This window comes from Rhinichthys klamathensis, unplaced genomic scaffold (assembly GCF_029890125.1).
Source record: "Rhinichthys klamathensis goyatoka isolate OS25496 unplaced genomic scaffold, OSU_Roscu_1.1 h1tg000059l_1, whole genome shotgun sequence".
NCBI lineage: Eukaryota > Metazoa > Chordata > Actinopteri > Cypriniformes > Leuciscidae > Rhinichthys > Rhinichthys klamathensis.
Window position 1 is genome coordinate 4259483 of NW_026606604.1, and position 20002 is coordinate 4279484.

The 20002-nt window shown below is 38.3% G+C and overlaps 1 protein-coding gene across 23 annotated transcripts in view; it reads right to left on the reverse strand.

Annotated features, from left to right (window-relative positions):
- Nucleotides 1-20002, reverse strand: part of pde7a (phosphodiesterase 7A) — a 47742-nt gene that overhangs the window by 17655 nt on the left and 10085 nt on the right. For 6 of the 23 annotated variants that reach the window (XM_056249018.1, XM_056249017.1, XM_056249016.1 and 3 more), the window contains exon 1: nucleotides 16405-17474. The exons of 8 other annotated variants lie outside the window; for them this stretch is intronic. In XM_056249018.1, coding sequence (XP_056104993.1) covers nucleotides 16405-16542 — 138 coding nt within the window. In that variant the 5' untranslated portion in view covers nucleotides 16543-17474. Of the gene's footprint in view, nucleotides 1-2248; nucleotides 2346-10371; nucleotides 10450-16404; nucleotides 17475-20002 lie in introns of those variants that run through there. 9 more of the 23 variants (XM_056249032.1, XM_056249022.1, XM_056249020.1 and 6 more) reach the window with 5 other exon arrangements.

Consider the following 20002-nt stretch of genomic DNA (forward strand, 5'->3'; position numbering starts at 1 on the left):
TTTGGTGCAACAGCCACATTTAAATATCCAATCAACAAACAATGGATAAAACTAAGTAGTTTTTTTCTTTTTCGATAACCTGTTACTATGGAAGCTTGTTTCCACCACGGAACAAAAATTAAAAGATAATTGCGTCTTTTTATCTCACAATTCAGACTTTTTTTCTCTCAGAATTTAGATATAAACTCGCAATTGCGAGAAATAAAAATGTCTCGCAATTCTGACTTTATAACACGAAACTTCTAGTTCATCACAATTCTGAGAATAAAAGAATTGTGAGATAAAAAGTCACAATTACCTTTTTTATTTTTATTCAGTGGTGGAAACAAGCTTCCGTACGTTATGCTCGGATATACATCACAATACAAAAGAAAACATTGCGACTAATCCAAATTCCAAAGCAACTAAAATGATTGTACCAAAACTAAAATGAATGAGTGCAACTACAGCTAATCGTTCCATTTGGGCAACCAGATGTCCTGCTCAAAAGAACCACAGTATGATAACAAAGTTTACTCAGAAACTGACAACTTCGTAATACCTATTGCTTGGAAGTTATCCTTCAACTTTTATGTTACCAACTCCACTTGATTACCACCATTCATCAAATCTGTGTGTCCAAAAGCTAATAAATATATGTACTTCTTGCTGCAGCTAACCTAAGGACTGCTTTGATGGTGGTAAAAGGCACGATTGCCACCTTTTATGAAGCTCTTGAGGAATTTTAGCAATGCTTTGAGGGGTCTATTTGAACAGGTTAGCAGGCCTACAAGCCAATTATTGACACAGAGTTTGGATGCGAAACAAGTTAAAGGCTTGTGTGAAGAGGGATGGAGCCCAATCAATTCACCAAGAGACTTCACAGTAACACGCCACAACCACAGCGGACTCAGTTCCACACCACAGTCTCCCGCTGGAGGTTCGACTGAGGCCTTCAAACAGGGGAAAACACCATCACCACTTCCTTTAAACTAATCCAGGAAAAGGCAGTGGGAAAATTATTCAGCACTTTGTTCCTCTTTGTTTACAGCATGGATCGCCTGAGAAAAACACAGTTCAAGATGAACTTTTTAATTTATTAAAATAACCAGTCAGACCAGACCAACATGTGTAGACGTCTATAAATCAATTAACTACACAAACTGAAACCGTTTCGCCTCCACTTAGGTTAGTCAGCTAGTCAACTTCAGCACATAATTTGAAAGAAAATCATTTTAAATATGGTAAAACGGAGCAGATAGTTGTACATTTTTAGATGAAAGTGTAATTAGCCAAAATATTGAATAATCCACTGTGCAATGGGTAGGAGGATATAGTTAAAGATAAATTAAAAATTTACCCTATTTTCTAAATGCATGTTATTAATCTCATTGTGAATGATTCATCCATGCAAATTTGAATCAAAATCTCAAATCTATCTCCCAGTGAAACAGACTTGTTTCAACAAACTTGATGTTAGCCGGACTTCTCCAATCATTTTATTCGCTTATGCCCCGCCCCTTTCTTACAATCAACCACATGCTCACATCCAGATCTGCCATTATCCAATCAACAACAGATGGAAAACGCCAAGTCCCAACTCCTGACCCTACATCTTTTTCGATAATATGTAAATTTGTCCATACAATACAGAAGAAAAGATCAGTCCCTTCTGTTTTATTGCAACTTTAACAAGTAAACAAATGACAAATTAATGTGACATTTGTTAACTTGTTAAAGTTGCAAAAGTTTTCTCTTTGGACACAACTAAAAAAAACTATGTATATCACATTGCAAGCATTGCCTCCTCCGTGTTTATTTCTAAAACAAAATAACACATTTTACCATATCAGAATTAAACTTCAAAAGCCTAAATAGTTTTTATTAGTCTACACAATTTGTTCACTGTGGTATAAGCAAGAGTAAGACATTCTGCAAATCAAATACTCCACAAAACCAAACAATTAATTTGCTCTTCCCAAGGTGACTGCTTTGGCTTGAGCCATGGCGATAGGGTCTGTATGCATTTCGTGGTGTTTCCTCACTGACTTATAATCACTACTTGATAAGCGAGCCCCACGCGAGTAACTTAAGTGAAGTTCTGTAAGTCACGATCTGTATCTTAACTTGATTCACTTTAATTTCTAGACAAAGAGTTGGGGGCTATTTACAGTTGGTTTTTGCTTTTTTTTTTAAAAACAGACGAACAGTTGTCAAAGGTTATCGTGTAATAAAAGCTGAGCCAACAAGGAAACCCACCCAAACCTACCTTAGAAAAAATCCATCTGACAAGAACCGTGATTATAGACCAAATCAGAGCTATTCCCATTGGACCTTGCGAAAACTGTGGATCATAGTCTCTATGTCAGTTTTCGTGCAGGTGTTGCAGTGTATGTCAGTGTGTGGGTGTATGGATTTGCGTACGTGTGTTCGCATGTGTGCACGACTGTAGATGACCGGAGACCAGCTCAAGGCCCAGACAGAATGTGTGCTGAGCTTAGTGCAGCTGTCTTAGTTGTACACACACACTTAAACGAACTGTCCGTGTTAGCCCTAAATGTCTCTTTCTCTCTCTCATACACACTCACACACAGCCACCTAGCAACAACCAACCAGACCAGCAGAGCCACTGACGCACATGGTGGGAGGGGCTGGCAGCAGGAGAGCATGTTAGAGTCTCCTTATCAGCAGTGCAGAGAGCAGACTGTATGCTTTATTTTCTAAACTTCTCAGCCACCTTGTAATCGAAGAAGATGTGTGCTCACTATCATGAAGCATATTTATTTTCATTTGCAGTCCTCAAGGACTCACCTCATAAGAACCTGGTCTTCACAAGTCTCTATTTGGGGCAAGATTTATTTATTATTTTACATCTAGTTAATATATATATATATATATATATATATATATATATATATATATATATATATATATATATAAAAACTTAACTTGCTATTTTACACAATAAGTAACAGGCCATCAAATAACAGGCTACAAACTCTGTGTTCGTTTATTGTTGCATTAATTTAACTAGTAGTTCAAATCAACATGATCTTAAAACTTTAACAAACGTTCATGCTTTAATGTGAATGATTGATCAGTGCACAATTCTAAAGAAAAAAAAAAAAGAGTCTGTTCAACTTCAAACAAACATGTTCCACCTCTGAAATTACCAAGGGGGTAATCCACGAGGCGGAAACTGAAGTCTCCCCAGGGGCCGCCATTGGCTAGCAAGCCTTCACCTGCTGTTAGCATTCCATTGACTCCCATTCATTTTGGCGTCACTTTGACAGCGAATAACTTTACATCTGAGGCGTTTAAAGACTCCATTTGTCCATTGTTTATTTCTAAAGAAACACGACAATGTATAAAAGGCTCCATTACCTTGTATCTTACGTTATGGCCCGTAGAAGCAGTTTTTGTAAAAATAGGCTAACGATTGCGTCATAACCACGCGACTCTCTATCGCACAGTAGAGAAATTACCATATAGACAGAAGTAGAAGCTCGCATAAAGTCAAGGGAGAAGCCCATAGAGAGCTGTAAAGTTGCTCTCATGGACAGCTAATACTCACGATCTCCGACTCTGCAAGATTCGGAAGGGAATGATTCAGATTCCTCTTGGCACAGCTACTAGAAGACGTACAACTGTGAGACCGGTTGCTCACGTCACATCTACGTCGTCAAGCTCAGTTTGAGCCTGCGCAGTGCGCTTGGCTATCAGGAAGTGAGTGCTTCTAATTGACTTCACTTTTCTCCGTTGAAGTCTATGGGGCCGCTGTGTCCATTTCTTTTACTGTCCATGGAAATGACTTATCTTTTTGGGTGAATTTTTCAACGCTTTGCATCCAACTACCTCTTATATGCAGATCACTGTTCACCGTGCAAAGATAGACCCCAAGTGGCACTCAAGCACCTGCCATTTTGGCCTCTGACTACACAAGTGCCCTTTTTGCAAGATATTTCTTCATTTTCTATTTTTGCTTTTGCTTAAATTTGGCCCGTGACATCAATTCTCAATAAATTCTTATTGTGTGCACAACAACTTATTCTTAATTCTGTGAGACCGCATGAGCCCCTCCCACTCTCCAACATCCCTCGTCACAACCACCACAGCCACACCTCCCGGACCTGCCTTCATTGGTGACAGCCAGGTAACGATCGAGTTTGTCCTAAACTTCAGCAATGTTTGTCACCGCTGTGAAATTAAACCACTAGGCATAAAAAAAAAAAAAGTTTGGTTCCGGTTTGTTGTCAGTTGAGGTCATGGGTCGGTAGTTTTTTTTTTTTTTGTGGCAGCAGCAAGGGATAGGTAGGAAATTATTCAGGGCTCGACCTTAAGCCTTTTCATGTGCTTGCCCTCCGAACAAGTAAATCTGTCATTCACTTGTCAGAGTAAAAAAGTTGCTTGTCCGGATTTAAAAAAATTTTTTTACATTTATTCTGAAGCAATGTTCTCATCAGTGTTCAATCAGCTTTGATATTTAAATTGGCATATTGTAATATCTGCACCTTTGAAGGGCATCCCCTCCCCCAATCTTATTAAATGCCCTATAGTGTCGTCTTATTCTAAATAATTGAATTTATTGATCAAATTTAGGAATTTAAAATGAATGATGAAGCATACTGTTACCCTAGGTAGGGCTGATCAAATTAAATAATTCACACTGAAAAATTACAATTGCATAAAATAATGTTATGAAATTGATTTAAATGTACAAATAAGAAACATCGGAAAGAAGTATACTAGGCTACTTATAAACATAACACTAAACTGCCAATAGGTGGCGGCAGGCGGCCGTATTAATGAGTGAGTCATTGATTGATTAATTCAAACAATTCGTTTAAAAGGTTGATTCATTCAAGAATGAGACAGATGTTAATGAATGGGTCATTGAATCTTTGACTCAACCGATTCGGTCAAAATGCTGAATCATTCAGTAATGAAAACAGGTTGAGTGTTCCTGTGAGATGCGCCGTGGTTCTGCTGGGATTTTTGTTTGGAACTATTTTTCGCTGCAGAAACAACAAAAACAGCCAATATTGCATCTAAAATGTAAGTGACTTAATTTTAACTGTTTATTGAACTGTTGTAGGAAATCAATGTCACATTTTCAATCGTGATATGGTATTCAGGAAAAATAATTGAGGATGCTTAACACATGTTAAAATATAGAAACTCCACATTTAGATTTTTTTATAGGCAGTATGTTGTTAACTGAGTGTGTGTATGTGTGCTGCGCTCATGTGTGTAGATTTCTCCTCGAGAGGCTGCGCGAGCTTCAACAGCGCAACCTCACTGTCAGCAGGCTAATACATTTATTATCCACAATCGATCCCAACTTACAATAAATGTAATAAAATCAGAATCATTCTCTCGGTTTAGTGATTCCCTAGTTATTTTTTTGTTTGTTATTGATGTTCTAATCAGGCTACTTGTCCGTTCGGGCAAGTAAAATTCTCTTTTACTTGTCCTTCAAAAATCCATTTGTCGCGGACAAGTTAGACGGGCTCTGGAGATACGAAGCGCGGCAGGTTAGAGTGTTTTGGATTGCATAAAATAATAAAAGAAACGAACAAATACATGGCGAAAGAAGTGGTAGACAGCAGAAGAGGGTATTGGTATTTGGGATGATTTTTAATGAAACTTGGGAGGCAGATGGAGGTTACTCTGTAACGCATCATGTGGTGTGTGCGTGCCTAGAATGCATGCATTTGTATGTGTGCGTATATGAATAAAAGTGTCCTTAATGACAAAAAACAAAAACTTGTATATGTATTATAGTTCAGTTTGACGAACGATGTGTGAACGACCATGTAGCTGCCTCGTTTGTTTTGCTGGAGGACAACAGGCATCTTGCATCGCGTGCTGTACAAAAACGTAAATTATAGTTTGCCTCAAAGTTTTTTATTTGTGTATTTATTTAATTTTTATTATTTCTTCCCCAAGCTCATAAATAAATTTGGGTCGCACATAAATTGACAGGGTCGGTCGGAAACCGGAACCAAACACTTTTTTTTTTATGCCCTATTACAATTTTAAAACATCTCAATACAGCCAGCCTAACTTAATAGGCAATAGCACTCCATTAAGCTTAACAAGCAAGTTAGTCTGGCGTTGACGTAAAATAAATGCCACCAAATTTCAAGATGAATTGCCTTTGTATGAGTTCTTGTTCTCAAGACTGCTATTTTCTCGAAGACGATTTTTGAGACAAAACGTTGTCAATTCTGACTGTTTTTGCTGTATTTTGCCAATGACAATTATTCCAAGAAAGCAGAAAAGTTGCACATCTTAGCAACTCATTTTTGAGCATTTTTTGAACCAATCAGGTGAGTCAATGATTCAATGACTCATTCATAAAGTCAGTGGATTCCTGCCCCCCAAAATGTGTGCAAGGCTCTCCTTTTCACACAAAAAAATGTCCCAACCAACTTTTTGGTTGAATATTCACATTACAGTAATAAAATGTGTTGCAAAAAGCAAATGAAGTGTCATTTTCAACAAAATAATGTGAATCTATTTATCACGAGCCAAAAGCACAATGATTTACGTTTTGGGATTTTAAGTGTGGCTTGGACTCATTTTAGGAACAGGTGTAACACAAGCTCCCTCTCTCAGACCAAAGTTGGCCTCTCTTAGCAGTGACATCACCACATTTATCTGCGGAGAAGCATTTCCATAAATAGCAGAACGGCAAGTTGGATGAGCCGAACCCCCGCAAACCACAGTCACAGAAAACAGACTTTCCTTGCATCTCAAAGACACTAATGGCCCCGTTTCACAGAAGTGAGACACATTCGACCCTGCTGATAGCATGCATGGAATGAGCACCGCAATCAAATATCATTCCTATTTAAACATCCTCGCTTACAGCCCGGGAAAACCCCACCGCTGTGTCCAAAACCCAACATCCTCTCTGCTTTGAATGCTTCTCCCAGTACAGACTTACTGGCACTAATGTAAATGTGAGATCAATGACATGGGAGTTGTGCGCTGGGTCACATGTCTAATAAACAGCACAGCTGACGATGTGCGTATTTGCATTCGAGAGCAAAAGAGCCGAGCGCTTGAGAGAGGGGCCATCGCAGCTGTGGATTCCTGAGTCAAACACAGGAAGTGTAATGATGGAGAGCATGACGTGGTCCTAATGAGGCTCCTGTTCCTGACCCCGTGCTCTCAGGCCCGGGTCCAAACAAAAAACCCTGACAGCACGTCATGAGGGGAGTCAGGGGTTTATATACTTGGCTTCATTTTTGTCAAAGTAATACAGCCTGTTCGGACAGAAAAACCCATTCAACATTACTGAGTTATCTTGATTCTGTTCCAAGGACTGCCACACAAAGTCTAATTACAGTTGTTGTCGATCAGCTCTTATCTGCACCACGTTTACAATCTTCCAGTCTCAGATGCTTTTTGAGTGAAGATTTGTGAATCTCTCAAAATAAATGTATATCAATGGAAAAATTGCAATCACCTACAACCATTATACCATTTTGAATTTGAAGTAATTACTCAAGAAAAGACTGCTCCATTGTCATGGAACAATGTTAATAAAAATGTGTTTATATCAAACTTGCATTAAAGTCCTTGTATGAAATCATCCACATGTTTTGACTCTAAAGCCTATCCATGGTCCCTAACAGGTGTAAATGTCTACTTATTATGGAATCGAATTTTCTTTGCTTAAATATGATCACAGGTTTTATTTCATATTGATGCAACTTGACTTGGTTCGAAATGAAACAAAGGCCAGCATAAGGTCGTTTCGGGTGTGCCACGGGGTTGCAGTGTTTTCTCTTTTCTCCCCCAACACGTTTCCACACTTTTTTTCTTGAAAGCGATAACGGTCAGTTTATTGTCAACTTATTTCTTCCTCACGTCTAATTGCAGCCGAGAAAAAAAAAAGGGAGTGGGTTCAAGCAAACAAAAGAGGAAGCCAGACAGATTCCCGTTAAACCTTATCCGACATTGTACTTCTGTACTTCTAAACTCACTCAGATTAAAGGAACAGGCCTCGGAGAGGGCTCATAAATTCAAAGCGTCCTCATGAGTTATAGCACCATGCTGTGAAATGCTGGATAACGGTAGTGCACATTCCTGTAAGTGCCAAGCCATAAACGCTGTTTTTACTGAACAGGTTATAGAGCCAGTCAGATCGCAACATAAACTTATTAAAGCTGCTGTCCGTAGCTTCTTTTGGGTTAAAAATTATCCAAAATACATATTTGATAAAATACATAACCAGCCAGTGTTCAAAACTATCTGCTTGCCTTAGCTCGATGCAAAACGGTAAGCTTGTAATAATGTTTTTAATTTTAGTGGTACTGGTGGATTTCCGCGGGAGATTCGAGCATGTCTTTGCGTCATTACGTCACATCTGTACACATAAAGAAGGAGTCTCGGCTAGTATAAGCTATATTGCGTGTGAGGATGTTGGAGGTAGAGATTTATAGCCTTTTCTCACAGCACTTGATATAATTAAACTTATCAATTTGATGGCGGATCCAGAAAGGTTCAAACGACGATCATCATCAGTGACAACTAGAGACTCACCCGCTGTAACATGCAAAAGACTTCGTTCGGACTTCGGAGTGGCTACAGAAAAAAAGAGACTGCAACCGGACCCATGCGAAAACAAGGATAATATCGGAAGGACATTACATGATGTAGTCACGCAATGCTTGCTGACGTTGTTAACATTAACAATTAGAGAACATAGTATAGCTACTTTGCACGGTTTTGCGTGAAATGATAACTTATAAGCAATTGTTAGCTTTAATCAGCGCGATTTACTGCAATGTCAGAACCAGAACAAAAGTGAATGTTTCTTACTAGTTCAGATGACATTTCCCGGTGAAAATTCTTATGTTGGTCATACTTCCAAAAAGAATAATCTGTGATTCTGAATGACAATATCCACATCGGCGCGGTGACTGACAGCTGCACACTCTCCTCAAACACTGTGTTCATCCGCGCTGTGCCGTGTCGAGGGTGTTGAACTACAACCCACGTAAAGTTGATAATTCCGCGAATGACTGCAATTGCAGATTTCGAACAGAGATGGCGACAAAGAGGAAAAATGCCGGACTGCAGCTTTAAGTACACCTGCACTTTCTTCACGCTGTTTCAAATCTGCAGGACTTCCTTCTTGAAATCTTTTTTTTTTTCATATGAAAGTCAATGGGGTCCAAAGTTGTTTAGGGCCCCACTGACATTTGTTGCATGGGGAAAAAAAAAAACAGTTGAAAGTCTTCAAAATGCCATATTTTGAGTTCTGCAGAAGGAATAATGTCATACAGTTTTAGAAAAAAAATGGGGGTGAGTAAATTATGACATTTTTGTGTGAAATATTAAGCAATACCAGTAAACAGAATGTGAAACATGTGGTTGCCTTTCCCTACTATAGTTAAACTTCTCAACGCGTTGTGTAACAGATCTCGGTGTTCTCAATGTCAGATCCAGTAGTCTCTCTCTTAGGCACAATTCGCTGATGACCGTTTTGTGGTGTAACAAGGATTAATGTGACAGGAAGTGAATCAGTGTTATATTGTGACATGACGTTCAACGGTCATGGCGTTGAGGCAACAATGGAGTCGACAAACCAAACCAGAGCAAGCGAAAGGGATCGTTTTTTCAGAAATGCTACACGAACATCCACCCATAATAAACATAATTATTTATGTATATATTAATCGATTAATAATCAACATTAATATATGTAATTCAATATATTTTTTTTACATTTAAATTAAATATATATTTTAAAGATATAAAACACTTACATTTAATTGAAAAACCACTATCACCTACAACCATTATTCTGATTTGGAGTAATGAGTGACATCAGAAATAAGAATTGCACAAGAATGTAGTGTGCAGTACATTTTTGCAGAAATGCCACCCAAACTACATATCTCAGAGGCCCATACGTAAGGGAAATGACATCAAGGAGGCAGAAGAAAAACTTTGAGACACTGAAAGCCTGTCAACAAGGGTGGAGATTTGCGTCACTTCTGAATAAACACAATACTTCAATGCACAAGATCCGCCATCCTGATGTGCCTCCATTCAAATGGCATCTTTTAAACTCACTGACCTGAACGGCAAAAAAACCCCCAAGAAAACAGAAACCACAAACTTTGAACAAATGCAAAAGCAACTGAATGTTAATGGTGAATGTGGAAGCACTCTCGGCAGTGCAAGGGTTAATCACACATTTACACACACCAGCAGCAAGTTGTGAAATACTGAAAACCGAACAGCTCCCTCCACATTCTTACCACATCCTGAAACTACGTCAGTCTAACAACATGGCACAAAAAAAACCTTCTCGCATGAGTGAGATAAACAAACTCCTTCAAAAAAAAAAAAAAAAAAAAAAATCCTCACCCTGTCTGCACCACCAAACACGGCTGATATGACCTCCAACAAATGCACTTCAAGCAAGCATGTCGGCCTTCCAGCTACACACACATTGATGCTCTCGCTCTCCACTCGCAAACTAGATGCCAATGGTGTCAGCGAGAGCCCACAGATTTAGAGGACACACCGGAGAGCCGCAATGCTTCACATGGTGCTCGGGAACGGGCTGCTCTGCTTAAATGGCAAAAACATGCTGTCGACCTGCTGATAAGTCATTGACGCAGTAAAGTAATGCAGCACATGAATAAGTGTGTGATTCACGAGCGCACGCACATCAGAGACACGGGAGTGAAAATTCACATGCACTGTACAGCTGCCTTAACCTGCTAGGAAGCACGTCATAATCTGGCACGAGATTCTTGAAAACACATGTTGCAATACTAAACAATGAGAACGGCCTTTTTTCTTTCCCAGGTCTTTGTTCTTTCAAGTATGTTTCAGTCGCATGCGTGTGTAACACATAGACTGTGACTGATAACACAACGCAACACCCTCGGCTTTTGGGAAGACATTCGGTTTGTTCGTTTACAAAAAGCCTGTTTGAGAAAAACAAGTGTGGGAGAAGTTGAGAGGGGAAAAAAGAGTGAGGAGAAGAATGACGATAGAGAGCGAGAGATCCTGGCCATCTGTGATGTTGGCTGCAGCCCAAACCACTGCCCCCAGAGTCCAGGCACATGCTTAACTACCTCCCTCTGCAACGGAAGCCTAACAAACACAGCAGCGAGGGGCACCTACACACACACACACAAGCGTTGCAACAGTCACTTATGTTTTATGACTGCACAAACACAAAAATTCACTGTTTACAAAAAGATAATTGCCCTGCCTCTACAAGGCTGCAAAGTGTGCATATAACCTTCTGAAACATTACTGCTCCAACTCTGAGGCACCGTTTGTGACATTCAGCAATCTGTTGAACGACGGCCTTTAAAGCGGATGACACTTTCTCTTATCTCAGGGCTTGACGCTAACTTTTCTCAGAAGGAGCACATGTGCTCCTAAGTTGAAAAATTTTGGAGCGCAGTAAGATCTTTAGGGGCGCAATGGAAATTTACTAAAAAAATATGTTTTTCCTTAATAAAGGGATACGAGGAGACATTTATAAGCAACATTATTTCATTTGTTTGAATGCAAAAAGTACATTCAGGGTTTTTTTCTGCCATAAAGCAGTATTTAAAGGGATGGTTCACCCAAAAAATTCTGTCATTGATTACTCACCCTTATGTTGTTCCAAACTCATAAGACTTGCGTTCATCTTCGGAACACAAATGAAGATATTTTAATGAAAGCTGAGAGCTTTCTGTCCCTCCATTGAAAGCTACACATCTACAACTTTGATGCTTCAAAAAGTTTATAAAGACACCATAACACTATGAATTGAGTGGTTTAGTCCAAATGTGCTGAAGAGACGCGATCACTTTATTTAAAGAAACAGATTTAATTTAGGCTTTTATTCAAATATAAACATTCATTAACTCGCATCAGTTATGGTAAACGGAAGCTCAAGCATGAGGTTAATTCTTGTGTGTTACGCAGCATGTTTGAGCTTCCCCAAGAGGTTTGTTCTCGCGCATCAAGCAGGTTTGGTTGAGCTTTTGTTTATGTTCGCTGATGAATGTTTATGTTAATAAAAGCCTGAATTCAATCTGGTCATCATAGAAAGTAGGGGTGTCACAATATATCACAATACAAAAATGCATCAATATGTATCGTGGATAGTGACAATATGTATTGTGTATAATTCACCCAAAAAAAGTTTACAGAGTGTCAGTACTACTATATATAATGTTGAATATAATGTATAATAATGCAATGGGGGAATATTTGTGGGTCCTGATAATGTCAAATATCTTATGTTACCAGTAAAAAGTGGCCTACATTAGTTTAAATATATCTAGTTAGTGACAGTGCAAGCATATTCGTCTAAAGTAATTCTGTATTTTCAGCTTCAGAATCATGAATATTTTTATTCTGGTGTCACCATTGTCCTGTGCATTGGTTTATCAGGACCAAGTCCAAGCTTATTCATTTACACCCACACTGTAAAACCAAATTTAGCATTTTAATCAACAGTACATTTTTTGTTAACCTTTTACCATATGTCTTGGAGTATCGCAACAATATCGTATCGTGAGTTCAATATCATATGTATCGAATTGTGACATGAGGGTATCGTTACACCCCTGATATAAAGCGATAGTGTCTCTTTAGAAAATTTGGACTAAACCGCTCAATTCATATGGATATTAATTTTACGATTTCTTTATGAACTTTTTGAAGCATCAAAGTGGTAGTTAAGTAGCTGTCTATGGAGAGTAGCCTATACAGAAAGGTCTCAGATTTCATTAAAATATCTTCATTTGTTTTCCGAAGATGAATGAAAGTCTTACGAGTTTGGAACAACATGAGGGTGAGTAATCAATGACAGAATTTCCATTTTTGGGTGAACTATCCCTTTAATTACTGGTTTAATTTTTTTTCTCTCTCTCTTTTGTTACCTTGTAAGAATATATATATATATACCGTATATATATATATACCGTATATATATATATATATATATATATATATATATATATATATAGTCTTAAAAACCAACATATAAAAAGAATTGTGATAAGATCGTGGATCGTAATCCTGCCTGAAAAAAATCGTGATAATATTTTTGCCATATTGCCCACCCCCGATTACAACTACTATTAGTAGTAGTAATAATAATAATACTATGTCTTTTTTCTAATTATTACTATTGTATTTGTTTGCATTAAATGTAAAGTACAATAATATAATAGCACATTAAATATATTTTTAAAATATTACATGATGCCATTTACAATGATTTATTATTATTATTATTATTATTTCAGTTTCAAATTATTTTTAATGTAGTTATTTGCATAAAATATATAAAAAAAATTATAAGTAATTTTTTTAAATGTGCAAACAAATATGCCACTTACAATGATTTTTTATATTAATATTGATAATATTAATACTTAATATTTCTACTGTTATTATTAATTGACAAAAATATGTACTACTACTACTACTACTACTAATAATAATAATAATAAAAAATAACAATAAATATTTCCGTTCCTAATACTAAAGAATCGTATAGCAATCAAATGCCCTTTAATGGCCAACGAGTAATGGCAAATAGCATGGTTCATGAATGTAACATCACATTACTAAAGCCTACATCAACTCAAGAAAGAAAACAGAACTTGTCAAGCAATTTCACAGGATCTAGAATGATTAAAAATGAAAATACATATGACAGGACCAGAAATGGTGACCCTAACTTGGTCGAAAGCTGTGCTACACTGTGCTGATCTCATCTTTTCATGAAAATATTGCTCTAAGCCGCTGCACTGAAAGCTGGGCAAAGAACAGCCTGGCGAATGTTACCAGCTTATTCCTCACTACAGACATTCAGAATATGCGTCCCTTCCATACGGAGGGAGCACAAAGGCCTGGACTTGTCAAGACTGAAGGCCAACAGCCGCTCCGGGTCTATCCCACATTCCACCCACGGATGAAATTCCAGCGAAAATCCAGGCAGAGCTTTGCTGGGTTTCAGAGCAAGCTCTCTGGGAGGCACTTAGTCAGGCATTGTGTTTTTAGAGAAGGCGGTTGTAGCTGCTGGGCTTTCATGCATGCAGCCTAACAGACAGGGATAAGAGACAAATGCTTTTTGCACAAAGCTTGCCAAAGCAATGCCATTAAGAGAGGCAAATAGGTCTCAATGCAAACTGGGTCAAACTCCCAGTCCCAATGGACCTGGAAATTGAATTAAAAAAACAAGGGAAACCATTTTTCTGCTGGCAAAACACCTGTTATGATAGAGAGCAAGTCAGAAAATCTATGATATAATGTGGACACTGTTGTTCGTAATAATCCAAAACATTCAGCAGTCACTAGTTTGACTAGAAAAGCAGCAGGCAAATACATTTGCATATGTGTGACTTTAGAGATGCTGATAGCATCAGACAACCAGGGGCAGTTGAGGCAATACACTGGACAGAAGGGTTATCTAATCTAACTCTCAATACAAGCGGTTGCTTGGTGACATGACCCTTATTATTGACTGACTACATCTTAAATTCTAGGCCTCGAAGCCCTGCAGGGCTTCTTTCACTAGCGAAGCATGTTATCTCCCACTGTGTGAGCTTGCTGCAAGACTAGTAAATTTATCAAATACAGTGAGTAACAATCCTTTGACCTGGAGATATGCATTATCTCTTATTAAAGATTAAGTACAGGTCGCTAAAGATTATAGTTCATCTTAAAAGCAACGCTTATACATGCACTGCCTTTATACTTGAACACATGATAGCATTGTATTACTCAATGTGCAAGCAACTGTTTTCACAGTTTCATCACATAATACCAATTTTAAAAAGCAAGGAAAAACTTTATTATACCCATTTTAACATGGTTGAAAGATGCAATGCTACATAAGCCTATAAAGCCTACTATATCATATTAGATACATGCATTATTTATCAACATGATTAAAACTGCTGAAAAAACCTGTTGCACAACATCTATGCCTTCTGCCCTCTGATTGATAATTAATAGACCTTTTAGTATCATTTTAAAACTCAGTAGTACTTGTGTATCTTGGTTGTGAAATCTTTAATGGGTTTGAATAACTTTTAAGTTGTTAGTCATGTTTTAAGATGAACATTTACTCGACTGAAGCAAGGTTTCTTTCTCTCTTTTTTTTGGAAAATCATGTTAAAATGTATGTGTCAAATCAAATGTGATACAGCTGGCGTTTGAGGAACATTTATTTGCATCTGTCAATCATCATTGCATCAGAATTTCATCTTACTTTTTAGCCATATACGTAACATCTGCACCAAATTGCATATCTCGAACTGCTCCAATTTAATAGACTATTGTTTAATACATCAGGCTTTACAGGGTTAAAAGCAGAGAAACACCTACAATCTCCCCAATGGACACTGAGTAACAAGTTGCAAGAGGGCTGTCCAAGAGAATCCCCAACAAATTCAAACATTGTGTGTGTGAGGGGGAGAGTGACACACTTTCAGCCTGAAAAGACTGTCAGCATGTGGCCCAAAGGGACAACAAAACATATTTTGTGTTGCCAACACCGCAGTATGACAGCGACAACAGACAATTAGGGAAAATAACGCTGTCTCTTGTCAAGCCCTGACACTTGGGGACTTCAGAGAATCTGAGTAAATAAATCAAGACCCTGAACAAAGCACAAGAATAATTAAGCATGGAAATAGAAATTGGGCCCCGTCTCAAAACCTTATGAGCTGCCTACATAGGGTTGAGCGCAGAGAATCAGTCGCTTTATTAAAAATACCATAACTGGGTAAATTTTAATGACGTTCGGTTGCGTTAATGGTCCACGAATGTGCACACGGTACACTTTGCTAAAATAATCTACGTTTCCTAAATCTGCATCGTGAAACATACAGTATGACTAGAGTAGTCCAATTGCCCAAAGAATGACTCTTATGATCCGGTTCTTTTTTAGAATCAAAAGTACTTAAGAATCAGTCGGAGCCGTTGCTGAATTGCCGATTTCGCCATGTCCGACTCGAAAAAAAACGAATTATTTTGAACTTAAGGCATCAGAGACTGTTAGTGACTAGTTCATATATGACAACGACGAGTAGCCAAAGATATTGACAATATTTTACGAACAAATTAATGAAACGTATTACCATTCATCAAAGAGTCATTTGATGACAGCAGTAAAAGCAGCATGAATTTCACTTTTTTTAATACTAACAGAATCGTTAGTTGAACCATTAACGAATCGAATTCGTAACATTAATTGACAAATTCCTACTACACAGGAAGAATTTGATTATCATTTGAACGTTCCGAACATTCGAATATTTTGGATGCTCCAAAATGATTCGAACGAACGTTCGGAACGCGCGTCTGATTCTCTAGGTAGACAGCTCGCTAGGTTTTGACACAGCTCAGCTCAAATGTTTTGTTCTTTACCTGTGACAGCTGCCTCGGGTCGGGGGCTCCGAATAAAGAGGAACTGGAGCTGAAACTAATGGCTCCCCTCCGGCTGAGAACATGTTTGGGAACCGGCCTGTCTAGAGGCAAAACCGGTAACTGATAACATAATTCCATTGAATAATATCAACGCTATGGATCCGGATCAAAAATAATTCAAACCCGCTGAAAAAAGTAATAAAGTAATCAAAGAAATCAAAAGAAGGCGGAGGGGAGAACTTGCATGGAACTTGAGCGCTGTTTGGAACTCTCAAAAAGCACGGGAATCTCCTCTCCTTTAAATTGCAAATAAAAAAAATATCAGTTTAAATGCTCAAGAGGCGAAGTGCTTCATTTTGTTCGGATCTATCTGGTTCTCGCGCACACCGCCGTCGTTATTGATATGGTCCATATTTCCCCATGCGCGTGTCTCGTGCTCCATTTCACTCGATTTTTATTCATCAGGCTCGTTTTTCTTCCTTTCTTCTTCCCTTTTCCCATGCACAGATCACGGCCTGTGGAACGACGAGGCCTCTCCTCTATCTTTTTAGTATCTTTAGAAAAAAATGCTTCCTCATTTTTTAAACTCCGTCCAGTCGTGAATCATCATCATCATCGTGCAAATGGCTCCGCAGTCTCGTCTCCCAAATTAAAACAAAAGGCATGACCACTTCAAACCCCGATGCTTGTAGAAAACAGAGAGATCCTGCGAATATATTTAAATAAATGTACGTGAAGTTGTATCCGTTTAACGACGGATTTCATTCAAGCTTTGCGGTGCATGAACATTTATTCTCGCGCTGTCTTTTTCCTCAGTGCAGACACACAGATAGCACCCGTAATTCAACACACACTCAATGCAGCACTGTATATCAACCAGAAAAAAGTGGCCTGGGTGGAATAAAAACACGCCCCGCGACCACGCCATGCGTGTGTTGGCACATGCTGTTCGGTCAGTGTTAAAAAGAAAACGCAAAACGGGAAATAAACTACGAGGATTACATACGACAGTCTCAGTTCGTCCTGAACATTGCAATCTGTTTCCGAACATGCACCACCTGCGAAAGAGATGGGGTTGTACAGAAAGCGTTCGCAAAACGTCCTCGTCTTAATGAGCCAATAGGCGTGCAGCAGGTCATGTAAGGCCGCTTCCCATTGGACTAAATCGTACAGCGCTATTGAGACGGCGAATCTCATTGGCGATGCTTTCAAGAATTATTTATGCACTCGTTCACTGACTGTACGGACCTCAACAAGGGTATTCCACTACAACGGGGTTTGCCCTGCAGCCGGTCTACATCATTGCCTGTGATTACCTTTTCTCTGTATGAGTCATCCAGTTATTCGTGAGCAATGTTAACTTCTCTCAATAATAAAACCCATGAGTAAACGTTTTTTTTATTTTTCTCCTTTTTAAAACAATTTAAAGGACAATTTAAATAAACATATCTTAAACCAACCTAAGTTGCTTTCATAGGCTGATCACCAAGACCAACCGACTAAAGGGTGCCTAAAACCACAGTGGGATACCAGCTAAAACCCATTTTAGGCCCAGCAGCAGGGTATAGAAAACTGCCAATCAAAGATAATCCAGTAAACTAAATGTCATATTTAGGCTATATGTTATAGTACCTATAAATAGCAGATGTATGTGATAGCTAAACAATAAACTTGCTTCTTTCTTCCAGTTTTGCCTTTAGATTTTGTTTGCTTAATAATTTACTCACCCTCAAACCATCCTAGGTGTATATGACTTTCTTCTTTCAGCCAAACACAGTTATATATATATTTAAAATATCCTGCTCTTCCAAGCTTTATAATGGGAGTGAATGGTAAAACAAATTGAAGGCCAAAAAAGTGCATCCATCCATCCATCAAAGTAATCCATACGGCTCCAGTGGGTTAATTAAAGGGATAGTTCACTTTGAAATTAATTTTTGATATGTTTTAGCTCACCTCAAGGGCATCCAAGATGTAGGTGTCTTTGTTTCCACAGTAGTTTCAATTTTGATATTTTTAGGTCAAACCGTTCTTGTCTGTCAGTCATATAACGCAGGTCTATGGTCACCACCTCAAAGAGCATGCACAGAGAAGTCCAAATTAAACATGATTTAATGACTCGTAAATGTTAGTACACATTGATGGCCTAAGACACGAAACAAGCAGTTTGTGTGAGAAAACGAACAGTATTTATATCGTTTTTACCTCTTGTAACCACAGCCACGTCCAAAAGATCTGAGGGCGCCGGCGCTTCGGTCTGTGCGTTACAAGAGGCAAAAACGATATAAATACTGTTCGTTTTCTCACACAAACTGCTCGTTTTGTGTCTTAGGCCATCAATGTGTACTAACATTTACGAGTCATTAAATCATGTTTAATTTGGACTTCTCTGTGCATGCTCTTTGAGGTGGTGACCATAGACCTGCATTATATGACTGACAGACAAGAACGGTTTGACCTAAAAATATCAAAATTGAAACTACTGCGGAAACAAAGACACCTACATCTTGGATGCCCTTGAGGTAAGCTAAAACATATCAAAAATTAATTTCAAAGTGAATTTAAGGCCTTCTGAAGCAAGTGTTTTTGTAAGAAAAATATCCATAATTATAACTTTATAACTGTAATCACTAGCTTCCGGTAACGTCTGTCTGCACTTTCACGAGAAAGTCGAGGTTCCGCCGTAAGCTTGAGAATAGACGCCTCTCGTGGTTCAAACAAATAGGGCCGGGCAACAAACTCACACTCCTCCGACATTTCTCTTCATATTCTCGTTTTAGACTTCTAATTCGTGACCGGTGATTTGATTTCTGCGCCTACGTGTTTGTCGATACGTCATACGTCGGATCAGAGGTCACTCAACGGAACTAGACTTGCGTACAGCCGTTACCGGAAGCCAGTTATTAAAGTTATAAATATGGATTTTTTTTTTTTTTTTACAAAAAGGCATCGCTTCACTTCACTTCAGAAGGACTTTATTAACCCCCTGGAGCTGTATGGATTACTTTTATGATGGATGGATGTGCTTTTTGGGCTTGAAACAATGATTCACTCCCATTATAAAGCTGGGAAGAACCAGGATATTTTTTAATATAAATCCGATTGTGTTTGGCTGAAAGAAGAAAGTCATATACATAGGATGGCTTGAGGTTGAGTAAATTATGGCATAATTTTAATTTTTGTGTGAACCAACCCTTTAAGACAGAGGCTTACCAGAGAACCTTATAAGTTTAAACAATAAGAGTGCTGTCAGGCATTACCAGGTAATTGCATGACAACACTAGTCAATAGCAGTCTCTAAGTATCACATTGTGTGCTGAGGTACAATTTGCATGGAAACACACTTCAAAGTCATCATCATGAACTAAGGCTTGTTCCAGTTTCAATAAAACTATTCATGTGAATAAGCATAAACTTACGTTTACCAACTGAAATTCATCCGCATGGTGATTGTGTGGGCCAAATAGTGTAGTAATACATGTTATGTCATTTTGTACAGTTATCCTTTCTTTTGCAATCACATAAGTAGTGCCTATTTTTACATAGAGGGAAAATAATCTGTGCAAGTTCGACTCACTCTCTTTAATTCATCAATTTA